The sequence below is a fragment of the Desmodus rotundus genome, chromosome 7, assembly GCF_022682495.2.
Source record: "Desmodus rotundus isolate HL8 chromosome 7, HLdesRot8A.1, whole genome shotgun sequence".
NCBI lineage: Eukaryota > Metazoa > Chordata > Mammalia > Chiroptera > Phyllostomidae > Desmodus > Desmodus rotundus.
The window spans coordinates 115,364,521-115,385,275 of NC_071393.1; the positions used below are offsets into that span (position 1 = coordinate 115,364,521).

The following is a 20,755-nucleotide window of genomic DNA, read 5'->3' on the forward strand; positions in this document are numbered from 1 at the left end:
GCAGAGACTAGAAGGAATAAAGAGGTAAGTAGCCAATTTTCTTTCTCCACAAGTCCCCAGCAACTTGATTTTTTAATTGCCCTCTGCATATGAAATCCTTGTTAAATTGGCAGAGACTCCGCGGCTCTAGTGTGAAGCCACGCATTTCAATTAAGGTACCGTTTTTCCCAAGTGAAATAAGCCAGTCAGAAAGACAAGTACCATATAATTTCACTTATATGTGGAATCTAATGAACAAAACGAACTAACAGAATAGAAACAGACTCACAGAGACGGAGAACAAAGCCTGACAGCGGTCAGAAGGGAGGAGGGTTGGGGGCCTGGGGCTGGGAGAAAAAAGTGAAGGGATTATGGAGCAAAAACCAAGCACAACAAAAAACGCAGGACGCAGAAAACAGCAGGGTGATTACCAGAGGTAAAGGAGGGTGGGGGGTAAGAGAGGGTAAAAGGAGGATAAATGGTGACAGGAAGGAGACTTGACTGGGGGTAGTGAGCACAATATAATATACAGGGGACGTTTTATGGAACTGTAAAACAAAAAAAGTTAAGGTACCGTTTGCTCAAAGCGTGAGTGGAAGGCGCCGGGTGGAGGACGGTGGGCGTGGCCAACCCGCCCGGAGGCTGGAGGCCCGCCCCCTTCCCAGAGTTCCTAGCAGCGCCAGCCGGCTGGAGACTTCCTGGCCTGCTCGGGCTGGGCTCGGAGGAGGGTCGCAGGATGGACGGGCTCCGGGGCGGTGCCGGCTTGCTGAGGCGCGGGCGGCTGAGACGCCGGCGCCAGCCACAGTCACACAGCGGGTCGGTGCTGGTCCTGCCCTTGAGGCCCAGGAAGATCCGAAGGCAGCTCAGGAGAAGTGGTGCATCCCGCATGGCCGCGCTGAGGGCCCAGACGCTGCCAAGCGACGACTCAAGGGTGGAGTCGACTGGGGACGATCCCCGGGACCCGCTGCCAGGTGGGCCGGCGGACACACCGGATGCGGCCCGGCGAGAGCCGTACGGCCATCTCGGGCCCGCGGAGCTGCTGGAGGCCTCGCCCGCCGCCCGCTCCCAGCAAACCCCGCCGGTGCGCCTGGTGCAGGCGTCGGCGCCGCCCGCACGTCAGGGGGACGTACCCGCCGCACCGGGCCGCGTGGTGGAGACCTCGGCCCTGCTGTGCTCGGCCCAGCGCTTGGCGGCTGCCCCACCGTCCGTGGCCCCAGCGACGCTGTCGGGGCCACAGGTGGACAGCACGGGCGGGGAGCTAGCCTGGGACTCTCCGTTGCAGCGCGTCTTGGCTGAGCTTAACCGCACCCCCAGCAGCCGGCGGCGGGCGGCGCGCCTCTTCGAGTGGCTCATTGCGCCTATGCCACCCGATCACTTTTACCGGCGCCTGTGGGAGCGGGAAGCGGTGCTGGTGCGGCGGCAGGACCACACCTACTACCAGGGTCTCTTTTCTACCGCCGACCTAGACTCCATACTGCGCAATGAGGAAGTGCAGTTCGGACAGCACCTGGACGCCGCGCGCTACGTCAACGGGCGGCGCGAAACCTTGAATCCGCCCGGCCGCGCCCTGCCCGCCGCCGCTTGGTCCTTGTACCAGGCTGGCTGCTCCCTGCGCCTTCTTTGTCCGCAGGCTTTTTCGACCACCGTGTGGCAGTTTTTGGCTGTGCTCCAGGAGCAATTTGGAAGCATGGCAGGCTCCAACGTTTACCTCACCCCCCCCAACTCGCAGGGCTTTGCTCCCCACTACGACGACATCGAGGCTTTTGTGTTGCAGCTGGAAGGTAGGAAACTTTGGCGTGTCTATCGACCTCGGGTCCCAACTGAGGAACTAGCCCTGACATCCAGCCCCAACTTCAGCCAGGAGGACCTTGGTGAGCCGGTGCTGCAGACCGTGCTGGAACCTGGAGACTTGCTCTATTTTCCTCGGGGCTTCATTCACCAAGCCGAATGCCAGGATGGAGTGCATTCTCTGCACCTCACCTTGTCCACGTACCAGCGCAATACCTGGGGTGACTTCCTAGAGGCCATACTGCCTCTGGCAGTTCAGGCTGCAATGGAAGAAAATGTGGAGTTTCGTAGGGGTCTGCCCCGAGACTTCATGGATTACATGGGGGCCCAGCATTCGGATTCTAAGGATCCTCGAAGAACTGCTTTCATGGAGAAGGTGCGGGTCTTGGTTGCCCGCTTGGGACACTTTGCTCCTGTCGATGCTGTGGCTGACCAGCGAGCCAAAGACTTCATCCATGATTCTCTGCCTCCTGTGTTGACTGATAGGGAGAGGGCCCTAAGTGTTTATGGGCTCCCAATTCGCTGGGAAGCTGGAGAACCTGTGAACGTGGGGGCCCAGTTGACAACAGAAACAGAAGTGCACATGCTTCAGGATGGGATAGCTCGGCTGGTGGGTGAAGGAGGACATTTATATCTCTATTATACTGTGGAAAACTCCCGTGTTTATCATTTGGAAGAGCCCAAGTGCTTGGAGATATTCCCCCAGCAAGCTGATGCCATGGAACTCCTGCTCTGCTCCTACCCAGAGTTTGTGAGAGTAGGGGACTTGCCCTGTGACAGTGTGGAGGACCAGCTTTCCTTGGTAACCATGTTATATGATAAGGGGCTGCTGCTCACCAAGATGCCTCTTACCTGAACTAGTTTCTTGTTGATTGCTGGAAACAAGGCAGTAGTGATGATTCTCTCTTACCACCACCACCTTTTTGGGGGGGAAAATTCATGTTCTTACCTTCATTACCGTCAATGTGCTCACATTTACCTTTATGACTGATTCAATGTCATAAAACTCAGATGGTCTTCTAGGAACCGCCACCTCATCTAAGCACAAAAGTAAAAGCAGAAGTTGGAGGAGGAAAAGGGGAGCTATTTCTACAGAAGTAACCTCGATGATCCCTGATTATTTTGTAGTAATCATCACCCTCAGGCTTCAGTGTACTGTGTAGCACTTTCTGTGTCACTCTGCTTGAGACATTAGAATTTTTTATTTGGAAGTGTTTGCATCCTTAATTTGAGTTCTTGTTCATCGGTTTGGGGGGACAGTTGGGATTGGTATCCTGTTTGTTATTGTGAGTTTGCGTGAATGTTAGAAAAGTTATTAAAGTGCCAAAGAATTTATCTTTTCTAAGGCTAGATTATTATGTGGCTTGGTTTGAGGGAATGTGGGAGAGGGGGGAAGGGAAGATAGGGAAAATTTGTAAGCACTGAGGTGAAAGGTAACTTGAATGGTTGTTCGTTTGGGGCCAATTCTCTAATTTTGAGGGTAATTTGTTCATTTTAATCATGCTACTTGAACCCCAAATAACTAAGAGTATGTTATGATTTTGCTAAGTGCTGCTTGCATCAGTGGCTGGCACTCTCCTACTTTTGCTATCTTAGGCCTCAGTAAATCAGCTGTGTAGCAAGCTGGTCATGAGGGAAGGCTGGTGTTCAAGTTACTTTCCACTCTTATTTTTTTCTGGCAGTTGGAAGAAACTTTCCCATATCGGGCAAATGAATATTCTCATGGTTGGTGGGAAAGAGCCTGGTGTACCAGAGAGAGCACTGGACTTGGAACCAGAAGACCTGGGTTTGGGGTGGTGGCTGGTAGGCAGCTGGCTGAATGACCTGAGGCTGCTGCTACGCATGGGTACACTAATTTTGTAAGTATATATTGGTACAGCTTGAGGTCTACAACTCATCATTTAGTTGTATCTGGAACTTTCAAATCCTGTCAGCATAACTGATAGGTTCAGTTATATAAGGTTGAGAACTTGATAAAGTATTTTCTTTTAAAGTTGCAAAACCATAGATGTACATAAAGTAAAAATGATAGTTCTCCCTCCAGCTGCACTTTCCAGAGGTAACTGGAAAATAAATTAAAGGTTAAGCCTACAAGGCTTTCCTGGTGTGCCTAACAGTAGTTTTTGTTTTGTTTTATTCATTTTTTTTTTAACCTAACTTTAAGATCAGTTCAGATAGAGTTCCCTCATTCATTTTTTTTAAGGATAAAAAAGGGTAAAATAGGCAAATAAAAGCTGGGTGTCGGGGTAGGAAAAAATAACAGAAGGACTGAGAAGATGCCCAAGAAGGAAAGGAGGTAGCTTTTTCTGGCTCTTATCCTATAGGGCTCACAACTAAGTCCCAAAATATCAGAACCCGGAAAAGCCTTGTTAAAAGTGTAGGACTCACTCCTAGAACACCTACCACGAAAAGTTTCTTGAAGAAAAGTATGGAGTTTCAGTGGTTTTTGCCCCTCTTTGGGTTGGAAGTAAATATGTTTTGCTTCTGCCTTCAATTTTTTTATGACCTTCTCAATCTTGAATATTTTCTGCATCAGCAAGTCCTTTTGGTTTAGTGTTTGAATCTAGATCAGAACAAATGATGTTGAAAAAAACAACTGCATTAGGCTGCAGATCATCAAAAAGCAATAATAAAGTAACTTACTGCATCATGCTTATTAGTATTGGGAGGTACATAACTGCCTGAGGAGCATTGTCCTCTTGTGATATTGGGTGAACATTTTACTGAAGTGTTTTGGGCATGATGAAAGGAATCTGCTAAGAAATGTTAGCATTGTGTGAAGTTGGTTTTTTGAATTATCTATAAGGAAAGAATCTTTTACATGTTTAAAATACCTTTTCCTCTATTCCTTCACCTCCTCTAACACCTTTGAAAAATTAGAACCATTTGTTCAGGAAGAGTGTTCATTCTTTTGATGACAGAGCCCAGGTTAGGAATTAAGGAAAGTTTAGTAGGAAAAAGAAAACCTGGGAGGCCAGCTCCAACCCCACATTCCTTCATTATGCCTATCTGCAAAAAAGAAGGAACTTTGGTTTAGGAGATGGTGAGGAGAAAATGGGAAAGGAAGGAACTATTTTAGAAACAACAAACCCTGATTTTGAGGGCTACTTGAAGAACTAATAGGATTTTTGTTTTGTTTTTTTTACTAATAGGACTGTGTAATCCTATCTTGCACAGATGTTTTGTGTCTTCAGATGGCATGGTGTCCTTGTCTAGGATTGTAGAAAGTATATCCGTGATGGGGAAAGGGGTATACACATGCTTAGAGGGCAAAAAGGGTCTGAAGCACTCCTGAAAGGCCTGAACTTTTTTCTCTTGAAAACACAGCTTGTCCTTATCTACCCTGTTCTTGATCTCCTGAAGCAGTTCTTGGTTCTCCTCATTTTCTAAGTTGAGTATCTTCATTGCCTGGTGAACTTCCCTGAAAGAGAAGAGGGACTTCTTAGATTGTTTCTATCCTTAAAAGAAGGCGTGAGGGTGGAAAATATAGGACTTGGAATCAGACAAGAATCCTAAATTCCACTCCTGACTATGAGGGTTTGCTGAGCCTTGTCTGCAGATGGTATGATGCTTAGCTTATCGGGATATTGTATAGTTTTTGAGATGATATATCTGAGGATTCTAATAGGTACCATTTATTTGAACATCTTATTACAGGTACTAAGCATGTCACCTCGTTAATCATCACCACAAACCCATAAGATAGACTGTCATCTGCATTTGATCTATTTTAAAAATGGGCTTGGAGAGTTTAAGCTACTTACTCAGGCTCACATACCTGGTGCAGGCCTGAGCTGGGATTCAAACCCTGGACATTTTTTACCTTAAATCCTGTCGTCACAGTAGGCATTTGATACATATTAGGTGAAGAAATGAATAACTTAAAACCATTTGGGCTAGAGAATAGGTGCATGAACTACATGCGCTTGACTTTCAGTCTTATCATAGTTTTTCGGTTACCCATTTGGGTAAGGAGGTGAATGGCACAGGTGAGTCCGAGCTTTTACAGCCATTGGGCATCCTGGACAGGCAGGGACATACTGTATTAACGAGGATGAGAGAGTTGGGGTAGTGGGAGGAACCAGAGGTTAAGTGCTTACTTTAGAACAGCATCATGGTTTTCTAGGATCAGCACGTCGAGGAGGGTGTCCCTGACCCGGTCCCCTTGAAGTTTGAGGGCTAAGATGCTACGGCAAGCTTCTAGTCGAACACCTGGTGACGATTCATAGTGTACAGCCCAGAGCAGGAGGTCTGTCAGCTGGGGACTCACTTGACCAATCTGTCCCAAAGCTGCATAGATGAGAGGGCAGCATATTCCACTGTCACTCGCTTAAGACTAACCTAGCTGTATCCTAACATCCAGAAATGGTCTTAATATATAATGTGTAGGCAGCCACCTGCTATATTATTACAAATGCTAAACTAAGTATTTTTTGACCATTGACGTAGACTCAGTATCCTTAACTAAAAATTAAAAAGCAGAAAATAATCTTTAACTTCTCAGGCAAGGAACTTCTGAGCCAGTGTGATCATCTCCTCCCCCACACTCCACCCCCTTTCTAGAGGAATTCTAGGTATCATTTGTACAGTACTAGCATATGGGAAGGTGTTTGAGGTTGAGGAGCTGGGGCCACTCTCTCTGTCATACCGCGAATGGCAAAGGCCTTGATTTTCCAGTAAGGATCTTTCTGTATCAGATTCAGAAGGCATCTAAGGACCTGGGATGGATAAAAGGCAATGTTGAGTGGAGAAGACCAGAGCAAGAATGACCAAGGACAGGGACCTGTCTCGTCTCTAAAATGTAGTATAACTGAAAAATGACATATCAATTCTAGTGACAAATGAGCCTGAAGTACTAACCTTTACACATAATATATTAGCTGGATTATCTCATATCTGTAAATTGATTTTTCTCAGCTGACAGATTCATATGGTCATACAGGCCTCTTTTGAAGACCTCCATCAGGTTTTCCCCTAATAACATGGGATTACAACTTCATCCACAGGAGTTAATCCTGAAGCCCATAGCTATGGTGAGAATAGGATTCAGGGATGTGCTCTAGAGTGAAGTCTGGCCTGGCTGGGAGATAAATGTGGTCCTAACTGGTTGATGTGGCCTGTATATTCCCTCAGCTTCCTGGTTCTGGTCTCCCATTCTGTGTCCCCACGGAATGGTGAGTGCACTGTGCACATCAAGGGAAGCTCAGGGGTAATGCCCTCTTCCGGTTGATCGGGTAAGATGGGATCACGTTTTCTTGACTTACCATTGTATTACGGATCTGCAGGGCACCTGCTGCTAAGCAGGCTGCCCGCCTAACTGCCATGAAGTCATCAGAGAAGCAGTTTAGGAAGCTTGGGAGAAGCTTAGCGGTCATGAGCTTGAGTGCCCCAATCAGGGACAGGGCTTCCACACGCTCTTGGGAATTTCCTTGACACAGCTTGACTCTGTAAAGCACAGGTGCTTTTATTTTGCCTCCTTAAAAATGTGATGCTCCCTCCCCTACAATGCTCTCAGGATAAAATCCAACCTCTGCAGGCTCTCCATTATTCATTCCCGTCCTTCCCTGTCAGTCTTACCCTCATTAGGTTAAGTTTCACTGGGTAGATACTCAACTGTCTTACTTACTTGAATCTTTATTACCTAGCATGGGCTAGGCACTAAACTACTCAATGACCAAAGACTAAAAAGAAACTCAAACATGTGCTTCTTGCTTGCTACAGTTCTCTTCACTGCCTTCACATGTGCCACGCACATTTCTGCATTTGGCTCCCAGACCAGAATGTCTTTACTTCTCTCTGCCTGTGTAGTCTTATTCATCCTCCATGAAACTTGACCTTACTAGGCATTTGTGTATCTTGCCTCTATAATCAGTCATGTCCATGCTTTTGAACTCTTTCAATCACCGGAAATGGTGCCTAACACCTAGTGGGCACTCAATTAATGATTCTTTCCTTAGCCACATTGTTAGGGTCTATAGGGACTGTTAACTTTTTGTTGTATTTTTAAAAAATAATCCTGCGTTGGAACTTAGTACAGTGCTGAGCATACAGAGTAGCTCCGCAAAGGCTGGCTGGATCCCAGGGGCCCTGAACACTTAAGAATAGAAAAGCTTCTGTCTTTATGTTGACTGGGTTTACCTGATTGTGTCATGCACCTCTTTCCCAAGACTCATTTGTCCCAGAGCTTTGGCAGCTGCTTGTCTCACTTCCTTATTCCAGTCATTCCACATCAGCTGGATCAACTTATGTTTTATATCCTATAAATAGGTGTAATAATTAGCTACCATTTATTAAACATCAGTTTCGTACTTGGCACTGTGCTGAGAGTTTTTACCCTTCACTTAATCCTCTCAAACAATACAATGAGGCAGATAAGACCATTTACAGATGACAAAAATGCAGGCTTAGATTCACTTGCCCAAGGTTAACAGTTGAGTGCTGAAGCCAAGACTCAGACCCAAGTCTGTTTTCCAATGTCATGATGTAACCTGCACTTGAGACTTAGAATTTGAAGGTGACATTTTAATGGGGTGACCCATTCATCCCAGTTTACCTGATACTTTCCTGGTTTAAGTACTAAAACTCCTATGTCCGGGACAAACCAGGACAGTTGGCCACTTATGTATTGATACTTCTCTCAGGCAGGGACAAAGATTATTACAGTTGTAGTTGATTGTGTGAATGTGTCCAAGCTTTTGTTCCTGTCAGAAACATCCCTTTCACCTCTACCTGGTACCTGACGTTTTCCTACTATGATTTTTATGATTTACCTCAAAAAGCATCTCCTCGGTGAACTCTCCTTTGTCCCTTATAAGCATAAGAAAACCCTATAATACCTTTATGTTGCTTCTGCTGTAGTTATTTATAACCAAGTGAAGACATTATCTTTGCATCCCCAAGAATATGGTCCCTAGCATGTAGGATATGGTCAGAAACTGCTTGCTTACTGATGGGGTAAACTGATGGACATAATGCCTTTCTCAATTCGAGCAGTCTGGTGTAAAATTATCATCTTTTACCCCATCCCCTGCTTGCTCTGCATGTCTTCTAACTTTTAATTGGCAATCCGGAGTGACAGCTACTAAGGGGATGAATGTACAGAGGAATCAAATGTTAAAATGATATTGTTAAGATGCAGATTCTGAAGACTTCTGGTCAAGATGGAGATGTAGGTAGACACGCTTCGCCTCCTCATGCAACCGCAGAGAGAATTACAACTATATCTTAAAACAAATAATACCCAGAACTGTCAGAAAATTAAGCTGTATGGAAGTCTGACGACCGAGGATTTAAAGAAGCCACATTCATCCAGACAGGAAGGAGGGGCGGAGTTGCGGTATGGTGTGGAGAGGCTGCAGTGGTGGCGGAACGCGGTTCCACACTCACATGTGGTAGATAAAAATCGGGAGGGATACCTTGGGAGCCAGCAATCCCAGGCTCAGCCCCAGTCTGCACAGCCCAGGGGTTCAGGGCCAGGAAGGTAAGTCCCCATAACTTCTCTCTGTAAAAACTAGTGAGGGTTGGGGCAGCAGAAGAAACTGCCCAATTTTCAGGAGATTCGGCTTAAAGGGCCCACTTGGACTTAGAACATGCACAAACCCACCCACACTGGGATTCATCACCAGGGCAACAGCTGGAAGGGTGCCAATTGCATCCGGGAAGTGGGTGAAGTGACTAGAAACAGGGCGAGTGCCGGGCAAGCCTCCAGAAGCCAGGCAGCAGCATTTTCCCCTCTCCAAGCCCTCCTCTCCCCCACAGAGCCATGAAGTGGGTTGCCCCACCCTCATGATTACCTAAGGCTCTGCCCCCACACAATTTACAGGTGCCTTTTCTAAGATAGAGAGTCAAAGCAGCTCTACCTAATAATACACAGAAACAAACACAGGGAGGCTGCCGAATTGAGGAGACAAATATGGCTCAAATGAAAGAACAGAACAAAACCCAGGAAAAAAAAAAAAACCCACTAAATGAAACAGATAACCAACCTATCAGATGCAGCGTTCAAAACATTGGTGATCAGGATGCTCAAAGAACTCATTGAGTATGGCAAAAACATAAAGGAAGAAATGAAGATTACACTAAGTGAAATGAAAAATCTGCAGGGGAACCATCAGTGGAGAGGATGAAGCCAAGAATCAAATCAATAATTTGGAACACATGGAAAGAAGAAGCATTCAACCAGAACAGCAGGAAGAAAAAGGAACTGAAAAAAACGAGAATAGGCTTAGGGACCTCTGGGACAATTTTCCAGATGTACCAACATCTGAATCATAGGGGTGCCAGAAGAAGAGGAAGAGCAAGAAATTGAAAACTAATTTGAAAAAATAATGAAAGAAAATTTCCCTAATTCGGCAAAGGAAATAGGCACACAAGTTCAGGAAGCACAGAGGGTCCCAACAAGTTGGACCTAAAAATGATCACAGCCAGACACATCATAATTCAAATGCCAAAGGTTAAAGATAGAGGATCTTAAAAGCAGCAAGAGAAAAGTAGAGAGTTAACTACAAAGGAGTTCCCATAAGACTGTCAGCTGACTTCTCAAAAGAAACTTTGTAGGCAAGAAGGGACTGTCCAAGACATTCAAAATGATGAAAAGCAAGGACCTAGATTATCCAGCAAAGCTATCATTTTGAATGGAAGGGCAGATAAAGTGCTTCCCAGACAAGTTAAAGCTGAAGCAATACATCATCAACAAGCCATTATTACATGAAATGTTAAAAGGACTTACTTAAGAAAAAGATCAAAACTGTGAACAGTAAAATGACAACAAACTCACAACTATCAACAACTGAATCTAAAAAAAAAACAAACTAAGCAAACAACCAGAACAGGAACTGAATCAGATATGGAGATCATTTGGAGGGTTATCAGCTGGGAGGGGGGAGGAGGAAAGTGGGGGAAAAGGTGCAGGGATTAAGAAGCATAATTGGTAGGTACAAAATAGGGGGATGTCAAGAATAGTATAGGAAATGGAGAAGGCAAAGAACTTACAAGCATGACCCATGGACATGAACTAAAGTGAGGGAGGGTACTGGGTGGAGAAGGGCAAAGGGGAAAAATTTGGACACTATAATAGTATAATCAATAAAATAAATTTTACAAAAGATGCAGATTCTAATTGAGTTGATGTGAGGTAAGATTTTGCACTTCTAACATAACAAGCTCCTGGGTGATGCCCAGTGATGTTCCTGGTCCAGGACTTTAGCAGCAGGGTACTATAGCAGTTGAGGCAGAATTAAGTCAGACTAAAACGTCTTCAGGTAATTATATTGAATGGCCAGATTTTGTGCTTTCCACATCAAAGTGCAAGGATCAAAGACTGAAGGTGTTCACTTCTCATGGGAATGGGAATGTCCTGGGCCATTTTGTTATAACAAAAAGATATAGGGATACATGGGAAGAAGGGAGAATTCCCATTTGGATAGCTGAAGATGATTAAAAAACAATGGCAAGAGGGAGGTCAGGTGGAAGCCTAAATGATGGTCAGGGTTTTTCACACCGAAAGTCCCCCTTCAGTTCTATCCACGTCTTGTTCGGCTGTGTCTCACACTCCTTCACAGAACTTTAACTGGTAAGGTCAGCCCATACTAATCTCTCTTAAAAGTTCTAAAGCACCTTATACTTATTGCTTATTCTTGCATCATTTGTGTATGTTAGTCTTGTTATTCCAAATATAATGTCTGTTTTTGAAAGTAGGGCTATGTTTATACCTTCTTTATATGTGTGCCAGACACTCAGGGAAAGCCAGCATAGATACCAGTGTAGTTGGGCTGTTGGGTGGTTTAAGTCAGTGCTTCTTAAACTGTCTGACCAAGGACCAATATTTGAGTGGGAAAATGTCATTGACTGATACTTACATAGTACATTGATATGGAGGTAATGTCAAATCACTATAAAAGTTTTTAAACTCTGGGTTTGGTTTTGTTTTTTATTTGTTTGTTTGCTTATTTCATTGCAGGTGGGTGATAAACAGTTTGTGGACTGCCACCAAGCTGAGAAGCAGTGGCTTAAGTCACAGAAAGCCATGTTGACATCTGAAGATAATTCAGGGTTAGGACTGAGGTAGCAATGGGAGGACAGAGATCTGTTTGGGAAGAGTGGGATACCAGTTAGCAGCAACAGGTGGAAGGGCTCGCTAGCCTAGACTGTCTGTCCTGGAAGCACAGAAAGAGAAGGCTTACCAAACAGACAGTTCCACTGATCCGCGAGAGAGCCTGGCAGGCCATGATCCGGTCCTTCCACTGACGGCTGTTCAGCTCCACGGCAAGCGTGGTGTGTATCAGGGTCTGAGGAAATGGAAGACTTGTATGGGTATTCATGATCATCTTTAGAGATGCTAGAACCTCAAAGAACTCCATCCTAACATGGTGTCCAGCATAATTAATGCCACAAGTACATGAGATGCCCATCCCTAGCCAGGGGTGGATTTATAAAATGTGGAGCACTTGTCCATCTAAGCCAGCTGACTTCTGGGATCACGAATCAGGGAACAAAATACAGATTTTGTAATCTGAACAGAAAACTCCTGGGGCCTTCTCCTTTTGACTTTAACTATCTTTACCCCTAAAATGATCTTTATATGCCTCAGTCTTTGTGTTTCACATTTCTGCTGAAAGTAAACAGAATTGTAGGTCTGTGTGGTTTTCAAGGGTAAACTTGCAGCAGAAGTAAATTCTACATGTCACAGTTCTTACTGCATACACAGAAACCATCTGCAGCCTACTTTTCTCACCTTTCTCTAAGCTGGTTGTTGTCACTTTTCCCTGTATACACTTCTACACCCCAGTTCCATCATACCGAGTCTAGTTTTACCTGTGCCTGAGGTCATCCTACCCAGCCACCTGCATTTTGGATTCTTACATGTACTGATCTCAAAGGCCCAACTGTTCCCCTGAACTTGGTTCCTTTTTCTGACCCTATAACGGACACATACCGTCTTCCCACTGAGACGACTCAGAAGCATGTATGCCTGGTGCTCAGTGTCCTCATTCTTCTTGTTAAACAGCTGATGGAGGATCCTCTTAATCACGGGGTAAGTGGCAGCACCCTCCAGAGCCAGGCACTGAGCTGCAGCCCAGCTGTCCACACTATTGCCTGCCACAGTGGGGTGAAAAGGAGTCCCGATAGGCGACCTCTCTTCCCCGCAGAGAGAACAGCCTTTGGGTGCCTGCTATTTCACTTCCCTGTGCCCCTTTCAGTCCAGAAATCCTGTCCCATATTGAAACCATATTTAAATGGATCATATCAAGGTTGTAAATATAGACTGCAAATCTTAACCTGAAAAGTTAAGTCCTAAAAGGCCCTTGTTAGGTAACAGCAGTAAGGCCCTTCTGGCTTGGCTGAGAGAGAACGGTTGTTCCTCCCCTTAGAGACTGGGAAGTCTGAAGTGGAGGCTTTCTTAAGACAGATGAATCAAATTGTTGAGTCTATGTGCAGAAGGCCAAACCAGTCAGCCAGTTGTCCTTGTCTGTCCCCAGTTCCCAGACAAGGACCAGACACATCTTTGAGCAGTCAGGCACCTTGGACATACCATTGACCTTTTTGCTTGTATTACTCCAACAATGCATGTGGACAGTGCCTGAAAGTTAATGTGAAAAATGGAAGGTATGATGCGATTTTTAAATTTTCATTTCATATTTTCAATTATATTTAAATTAAAAGAAAACGCAGTTGTGTGAAAGGGCATGATTCCTACTCAAATGCATCTATGAAACACTTAGCCCAGGTACCACTAGGTGGCAGTGTGCCTATTTTGTAAAACTACCTAGGAAGAACTAAATTTTGTGTGTACTAAGATGAGCACAAACCCAATAGAGTAGACATCACAGAGCATGATAATGGAGAGGAAAGGATTAAGAGAAGCTTGACGGTAAGATATATTCTCTTTACCCCAAATTCCCAGATCAGAAGAAAAAGGGAGTTACTCACCCTTCAAAAGGGCAGTCTGCATGATGTCCTGGGCAAGGGGATTATGTGACTCCATGGCATATTGGCATATCGCTGCTGCCATCTGCACATTGACATTCTTGTCACAAAGAGCAGCCTCCAGAGCGGACTTTAGAACGTCTGGCAAGTCCTGGACCAGTGGGGCTTTCACAGTCTCCTCCTTGTCTGTGAAAAAAATAAGAGAGGAGAGTGCTAACCCCTTTACTTCCCTCTGAAACACAGCTTCCTTTCCATAGTCACGTGGTGGCCAACCTCAGTTTCACTTGCTGGTGCTTACTTCTACATAATGTGAGTTTAGTTGAGCCCCTACAACGGGTAGGATTTTACGGCTCACTTCTGTGCTAGTTCCCAATGTGTTATCATCTGGTTTCGAAGGAGCTATATTCAGGCGGAAGAGGAATGCTTCCAGCTAGGCTATAGTAACTTTGACCATAAGTTTTAGGATGAAAATCAACCCATTTACCCCATATATTTTTGTATTTTTACATTACATTTTGTATTTTTAGTAATAATAGCAGTTATATTTAGGTTAGTGCTTTGCCATTTATATAGTGTTTTCATATTCATCTCATTCATTCTTCATTGAAGTAGGCAAGGCAGGTATTACTGCAGAGCTCACCTGAGATGTGTGTGTTTTAGGAGTCTTTGTTTAACTAAACAGACTCATGAGACTGTCATGGGTCACACATGGTACCAGTCTTTGGAAGGATATAGGATGGGAGCACAGTTGGCCAACAGGGCAGCATCAGGCACTCCTTTTGGCCAGAGTTCTCGAGGTGGTTTGTATAGCATTCCACAGAGCCTTTTGGGGACAGCTCAGGAGCATGGAATCCACTCTGTATACAAGTCTTATGTCTCATAGGAGTTAGTACCTTTAATAACAACTCCACAAATATAATTCTAGGGTCCCCAAAGGGCATGCTGTTATTTAAGTCCCAGCATTCATGGAAGCTCAAACAATGGTACTCCTTGAGGTATTTATATTTCATGTATAGTTCTTCCCAGTCCAAATGTAATTGATGAATCAGGGCTCATTTTTATTATAAGCAGCGTTGCCTGTAAATATAGTTCCTGTCCTTATCAGGTGATCAGGGTAACAGGTGGGCATTTAAAGCTCAAATTCTCAAGTAGAAGGGGAAGTGTTTTATTAACCTTTTGTCTACAACTATCCTCATTTTATAGGTAAGGAATTTGAAGCTCAGAGAAGTTAACTGACTTCCCAAGAAGCTTGACCCATGACTAAGATTTTAGGATTCCTAATCTGTCCTGTTTACCAGGGCTGCAGGCTGCTAAGCCAACTGATAAGAATGGGCTAGATGGAAATCTGAGTATTTCAGGGGAATAGATAGAAGGTAGCTGAGTATTTCAAGAAATAATGAGTAGATCATTTTCTTCGGGATGGTAGGGGGAGAAAACAGGACAAATCAAAATCTAGACACCCAGGACATGTGAAAGGGATCACATGAAAGGCATAGTTCTGGTGGGAGGCAAAAGTGTCTAAGTATATGGAAGATTTGGGGATACGGTTTTATCTGTTGCTGCTTATTGAAGGTTTTCTCTATGTGTCAGGCACTGAACATAGGAGGTCTGTCCGGAAAAAGTCCAGCCATTGTTACTGTAACAGGAATGATTTGCACAACATCCATGTAACCTGGCAGCCAAGGAGAGTGGACTGGAATGCACACGTGTGAACAATGACGATTTCACTTCTACCAGTCAGTGATAGATGCCATTGAGTGAGCATGTGTGCTGTGTAGCCATTACATTCAAAATAAGCGAGTAGAGCAACGAATCTGCATCAAATTTTGTGTTAAGCTTGAACATTTCCTCCGTGAAAACTATTTGGATGATTCAGAAGGCTGCAGCTAAGGGCAACTGGTGATTGGCAGCTTCATCATGACAACACGCCTGCTCATGTATCACGTCTCATGCAAAGTTTTTTGCAAAACATCAAATCACCCAGGTGACTCAGACCCTCTACAGTCCAGATTTGGTGCCCTGCAACTTCTGGCTTTTTCCCAAAACTAACATCACCTTTGAAAGGGAAGAGATTTCAGACCATCCGTGAAATTCAGGAAAATACAACAGCGCAGCTGATGGTGATTGGGAGAACTGTGTGCGGTCCCAAAGTGCCTACTTTGAAGGGGACTGTGGCGTCATTGTCCTATGTACAGTGCTTATATATCTTCTTCAATAAATATCTCTTTTTCATATTACGTGGCTGATTACCTTCTGGACAGGCCTTGTATATCATCCCATTTAAACCCAAGGAAATAAGCAGTTATGATAGAAAGTGTACATGTGTGGTCACATGTATAGCAGGGACACCACACCAAGTATGGGGCAGGGAAGACTCCTCAGAGGAGGTGACATCTTAGCTGCAAATCGAAGGGCAAGTATAGAAGTTAGTCAAGTGAAGAGAGGAAGAATTTTCCAGCAGAGGGAGCAGCGAATTTGAAAACTTTGAGGAAAAATGCCCATATCTGGAACTCAATAGACAAGATATAAGTGAAAGGAAACTTTAAAAAACCTAACAACTTTGTAGAACTAAAATTAGTCCCTACCCTTAAGGAGTTCTTGCCTACTAGGAATGGCAGAAAAGTAAACGGACAAGTATTACAGTGATAAATATTAGGACAGGAATAATATTAGGATGGTGCCCTGGCCGGTGTGGCTCAGTTGGTATAAAGCCAAAAGGTCACGTGTTCAATTCCTGGCAAGGGAACATGTCTAGGTTGCGGGTTCAACCCTGTTGGGGTGTGTATGAGGCAATGGATTGATGTTTCTCACATCGATATTTCCCTCTCTCTTTCTGTCTTACCCCCCTCTCTAAAATGTAATAATAATATTAGGATGGTACCAGCAGCAGAGAAAGAAAAAGTGTCAGCTCAGGCTTCACATTAAAAAAAGGTGACATCTGAGAGGGCGCTCGAGGGATACGTGTCCGTTGGTTTTATGTCCTTTCAATAGCATTTCTAGTTTCCATCATCTGGGTCCCGTGTCTTGTTAAACCAGCTCCTCAGTAGATTACAATGCTTTGTTAGTACCTGTTTTTGCTAACTGAAAGAAATCTGAAGAGGGTTTTCACATTTATGAAAACTATTACTGTACTAATGTAGGTCTTCCATAAAAGCGAAGGGGCATATGTGACCTTTCAGAAAGTGGTGGCTAACTCTTCACTTTACGCCACTTTGGCTTACAGAGGGTTTTATAGGAACATTCTAGTTTCACATAGCAGGGGAAACCTGTATATAGTATTCTTAAGCAGTCCATTTCTGACTCACCTGGGTCCCCCTGGCTGATGGCAATCCGGGGCCGTTCTAAAGCAGCTGTGGCACATGTGACAATAGCTTGGATCCGAGTATTATCATTCATGTCCACCAAACTCCGCAGCAGACCCTCTATTGTCTTATGGTGCCACTCGATGACTGTAGCACAGGGAGGGAAGTGGGAAGAGTCCCCCCTGGTTAGGGCTAGATATCGTACTGCAGGCAGGTAACAAGCAGTCCCCTTCCCCCAGGACAGTTCAAGCAAAACATTAGTTCAGAAAAATAAAGGGCCCCTTAGGGAAGTTATTTCTCTGGTCCATGTCCTCTCTAGGTCAGTTCCCAAACAAAACTCCCACCACCCCCAACTCATATTCCGCCTCTCTTTGCTTCAATAACTCCTCATTGTTACCATCTAGAAAATTAAAGGGGCAATAAAACATAGTGGTTAAAGGCACTTTGCTATGAGACATGCCTGGTTTAGAATCATAGTTATTGGCTGTGTGACCTTGGGTAAGTTGCTTAACCTGTCTTAGCTTGATTTTTCATTTGTAAGATGGAAATATCAGCAGCTACCCTATTGAGTGACTGAGTAGTAAATGAGATAACTAGACAAAGTTTAGCAAAGTACCTGTCAAGTTATCAGGTTTCCTTGCCTTTAAAGGCCCCACTGTCTGGCTTTCAAGGTCTTCCTCGTTTTATTGCTGACTGCTCTCTTTGTAGGTATCGAGCTTTCATTTCAGTGCTCCCGCCTTCTGTAGTTGTTCCCTATCAGCAGCTTTTACTCAGACTCCCTCTCTCTATTTTTGTTTATCTGATCTAGTTTATGAATCTCCTCTCTTTCTCCTGCACTAAATTCTTTTATGTTCTGAAAGACAGCAGCTACAGGATTTGAGGGCGCAAATAGCTTCCAAGAGTCTTTGTGGAGGCCTTTACTCTGCCCCAGGCACTCAGACTCCTGCTACCATGTCTCTAAAGGCAAAGTAGATACATGATAATCCCAAATCCACAGATGAATTTTGGAGAGGGGCTGTTTATACCACAGACAACTGCCATTTCTTTTGATCATTACATTTCCATTGCTTGGGCAGCATATTTCATCCTCCCCTTCATGCAATATTTATTGAACATAAAGTTTCAAAGGTCAGTAAGTTAAGGTCCCTGCCTGTGAAGAGGTCTCAACATAGTGAGTTTTCACAAATTACTGAAGTAAAACCTGCCCATGCAAAAAGCATCCAATACATGTCAACTAGCATTGTGTTAAAGGCCCTTGACTAACCTTGATGAGGCCACTAGGTTTTTATGTTTTATGAGAAATGGATGGATTTTCAAAGACTGAAAAACACTAGTCCAAGGTGAGACCCCCCTTCCCCACAAATGCATACCGATATCTCCAACGCCCCCGTCCCCGCCCTCCGCTCACCGAGGGCCCAGGCAGTCTTCCATTCCTGCAGCATCCTCTGCAGGACCACCAGTTTCCAAGTCCTATCCTCCTCCGGCAATTTGGCCTGTGTCTTCAGTTTCCTGGTCTTAATGGACATGTCCTCCTCACACACCGGTGGCAGCAGATCCTTGACGGGGGTGGGCAAAGCCATCCAGCACAGGGTTCCTTTCACAGGCCTGCAAGCTGCAGTGGGGCAGTATGAGGAATTCTCATCCCACTGCCCTAGGTCCTGTGTTCCAACTAGCACCACGGTCCTATTCCTGACTAAGGCCGAGGCAAAACAATATACTGAAGAGGGAACTTTCCTGTGGTTGTAACAGGAACTGAGCACAAATCCCATGGGGCGTTATGAGAAGTCCTGATTACGGACATGATAAAGCCACAGTGATGGGGGAGAGACTGGGGGGGAACTGAGCTATTCACAAACCTTTCTATAAGTTTAATAAAGCTTTAGGAACATAAATATGTTCATATATGAAAATGTTGCTCATAAAATACAATATTTGATATATTGCAATTTAGAGTATAATTGGCCATTAAGTCCTAATTTACTAAGCTTTCTTTTTAATGTTTTCAATTTGGGAGGAGGAACGGTACAGCAAGTGACTGATTTTAAAGATTTTTAGCAACTCTATAAAGATTTTAGCAATTTTGTCGTAATTAGTTTTTCCTAATTATGACAAATAACAGTTGGAAATTTGAGAACAGAAGAAAAGGTTATATAAGTGTAGTTGTTACATAAAAATAGTCATAGTTACGTTTTTCCAGACTTACTGTGCTCCTTGGTATGAGATACAAGGCCTCTTTCTCGGAGGAGTAGTTGTGTGGAGAAGAAGGCAAGCCAGATAAAAACGTTTCTGGATTACTGGTCCTAACCCACTTTATTACACATAAGCTTTATCTGATTTCATCTGAATGGATACTTCACAAAGCCTCTTCCTAGTTATAGTTAGTGCTTTATAATTTCATGAGGTGATTTTTAGTTGGTAGGAAGGGGCTTCCCTAGATGCTGGTGGTGCCCTGCCCTAGGAAACAGGGGCCTTAAAGAAATAGCCACACCCTGGCTGGTGTGGCTCAGTTGCTTGGAGCATCTTTCTGTAAATGGAAAGGTCGAGGGTTCCATTCCTGGTCAGTGCACATGTCTGGGGTGGCAGGTTCAGTCCCCATTTGGGGCACGTGGGAGAGGCTGCCGGGAGATGTTTCTCCTCCTCTCTCCCTCCCTTCCCCTCTAAGCATGTCCTCAGGTGAGGATTTAAAAAAAAAGGAAAAGAAATGGCCACACTTCCATCTTTGCACCCATTATCAGCCTCCTGCTTACATGCTTCAGGAATTGCCTGGGCAGTCCACCTTTCTGGGCTTTCAGGGAAGACCTTAAGTAGCTGCTTATTGTACCGGTTCAGATTTTCCAGGAAAATTTGGTCTCTCTTTGCACCAATCTGGTGGACGATCTGGACCTTATCTATGAACAGATAAAAGAAATAATGAGTCAAATAAATAAAATATGCAGAAGGGATAGAAGAAGGAGGAAGAGGAGAAGGAGAAGGAGAAGGAGAAATAATGAGTCCCCAGCACCTTCCTTTTCCCTCTTCCTGTGTTTTCAGTCACCAGGATCAGACCCAGTTTCATTTTATCCTACTCCAAGCCCCCAGAACTCATGAATACTGTGCTCTCTCTATGAGGCCTGGAAGTCAAGGCAGAACCTGTCTAACTTATAGGTATTGCCCCTATGAAAAGCTAGATACTAATGAAGGGCCACCTAATTCATCTCTTCTCAGTCATAAATACTACTTCTTAAGCCCTTTAAGAAGACTTTCAGTTGATAGCAGTTTAGGAACAAGATGGGGGTTGGAAAGAATGAACAGCTTGGAACATGCAGACCTAGACTGTGTATCCTGGAAGCCCAGGCATCTAAAGGACAGCAAGGTGGAAGGGGAAGGTAGTGGACATTTACTGGGCATTTATAGATGCTTTGTTATCTACTTTTTACATGAAATGCATTTTTTTAAAAAGGTTTTATTTATTAATCTTTAGAGAGAGGAGAATGGAGGGAGAAAGAAGGGAAACATCGGATCGGTTGCCTCTTGCACGCCCCCACCTGGGGACTCTGCTGCAACACAGGCATGCACTTGATGGGGAATCAAACCTGCAACTTTTTGGTTCACAGGCCAGCGCTCAATCCACTGAGCTACACAAGCCTGGGAAAGTGCATTTTTGTAAATATTGCTTTACAAAAAAGGTACATAAGGTCCAGAGGGATTATATAATTTCCTGAAGGTAAGTAGGAAGTGGTTAAGCCAGGATTTAAACTCGGATCTGCCTGACTCAAAAGCCT

The 20,755-nt window shown here is 44.5% G+C and overlaps 2 protein-coding genes across 7 annotated transcripts in view; one reads left to right on the plus strand and one right to left on the minus strand.

The window, feature by feature from the left end:
- The first annotated feature begins 662 nt into the window (after nt 1-662).
- RIOX1 (ribosomal oxygenase 1) lies at nt 663-3,102 on the plus strand. The gene has a single exon (XM_053929145.1). It carries the CDS (start codon nt 716-718, stop codon nt 2,621-2,623), a length of 1,908 nt encoding a protein of 635 aa, XP_053785120.1. The 5' UTR covers nt 663-715; the 3' UTR covers nt 2,624-3,102.
- Nucleotides 3,103-3,902: 800 nt separating this feature from the next.
- Nucleotides 3,903-20,755, minus strand: part of HEATR4 (HEAT repeat containing 4) — a 53,783-nt gene continuing 36,930 nt past the window's right edge. For 5 of the 6 annotated variants that reach the window (XM_045202095.2, XM_071222059.1, XM_045202096.2 and 2 more), the window contains 12 exons: nt 19,742-19,882; nt 18,403-18,606; nt 16,998-17,141; nt 13,696-13,878; nt 12,701-12,861; nt 11,949-12,053; nt 7,906-8,024; nt 7,032-7,212; nt 6,416-6,485; nt 5,868-6,057; nt 5,110-5,188; nt 3,903-4,330 (listed from right to left, as the gene is read on the minus strand). In XM_045202095.2, the coding sequence (XP_045058030.2) occupies nt 3,953-4,330; nt 5,110-5,188; nt 5,868-6,057; nt 6,416-6,485; nt 7,032-7,212; nt 7,906-8,024; nt 11,949-12,053; nt 12,701-12,861; nt 13,696-13,878; nt 16,998-17,141; nt 18,403-18,606; nt 19,742-19,882 (1,955 nt within the window). In that variant the 3' untranslated portion in view covers nt 3,903-3,952. The remainder of the gene's footprint in view (nt 4,331-5,109; nt 5,189-5,867; nt 6,058-6,415; nt 6,486-7,031; nt 7,213-7,905; nt 8,025-11,948; nt 12,054-12,700; nt 12,862-13,695; nt 13,879-16,997; nt 17,142-18,402; nt 18,607-19,741; nt 19,883-20,755) is intronic. The other variant, XM_071222060.1, reaches the window with a different exon arrangement.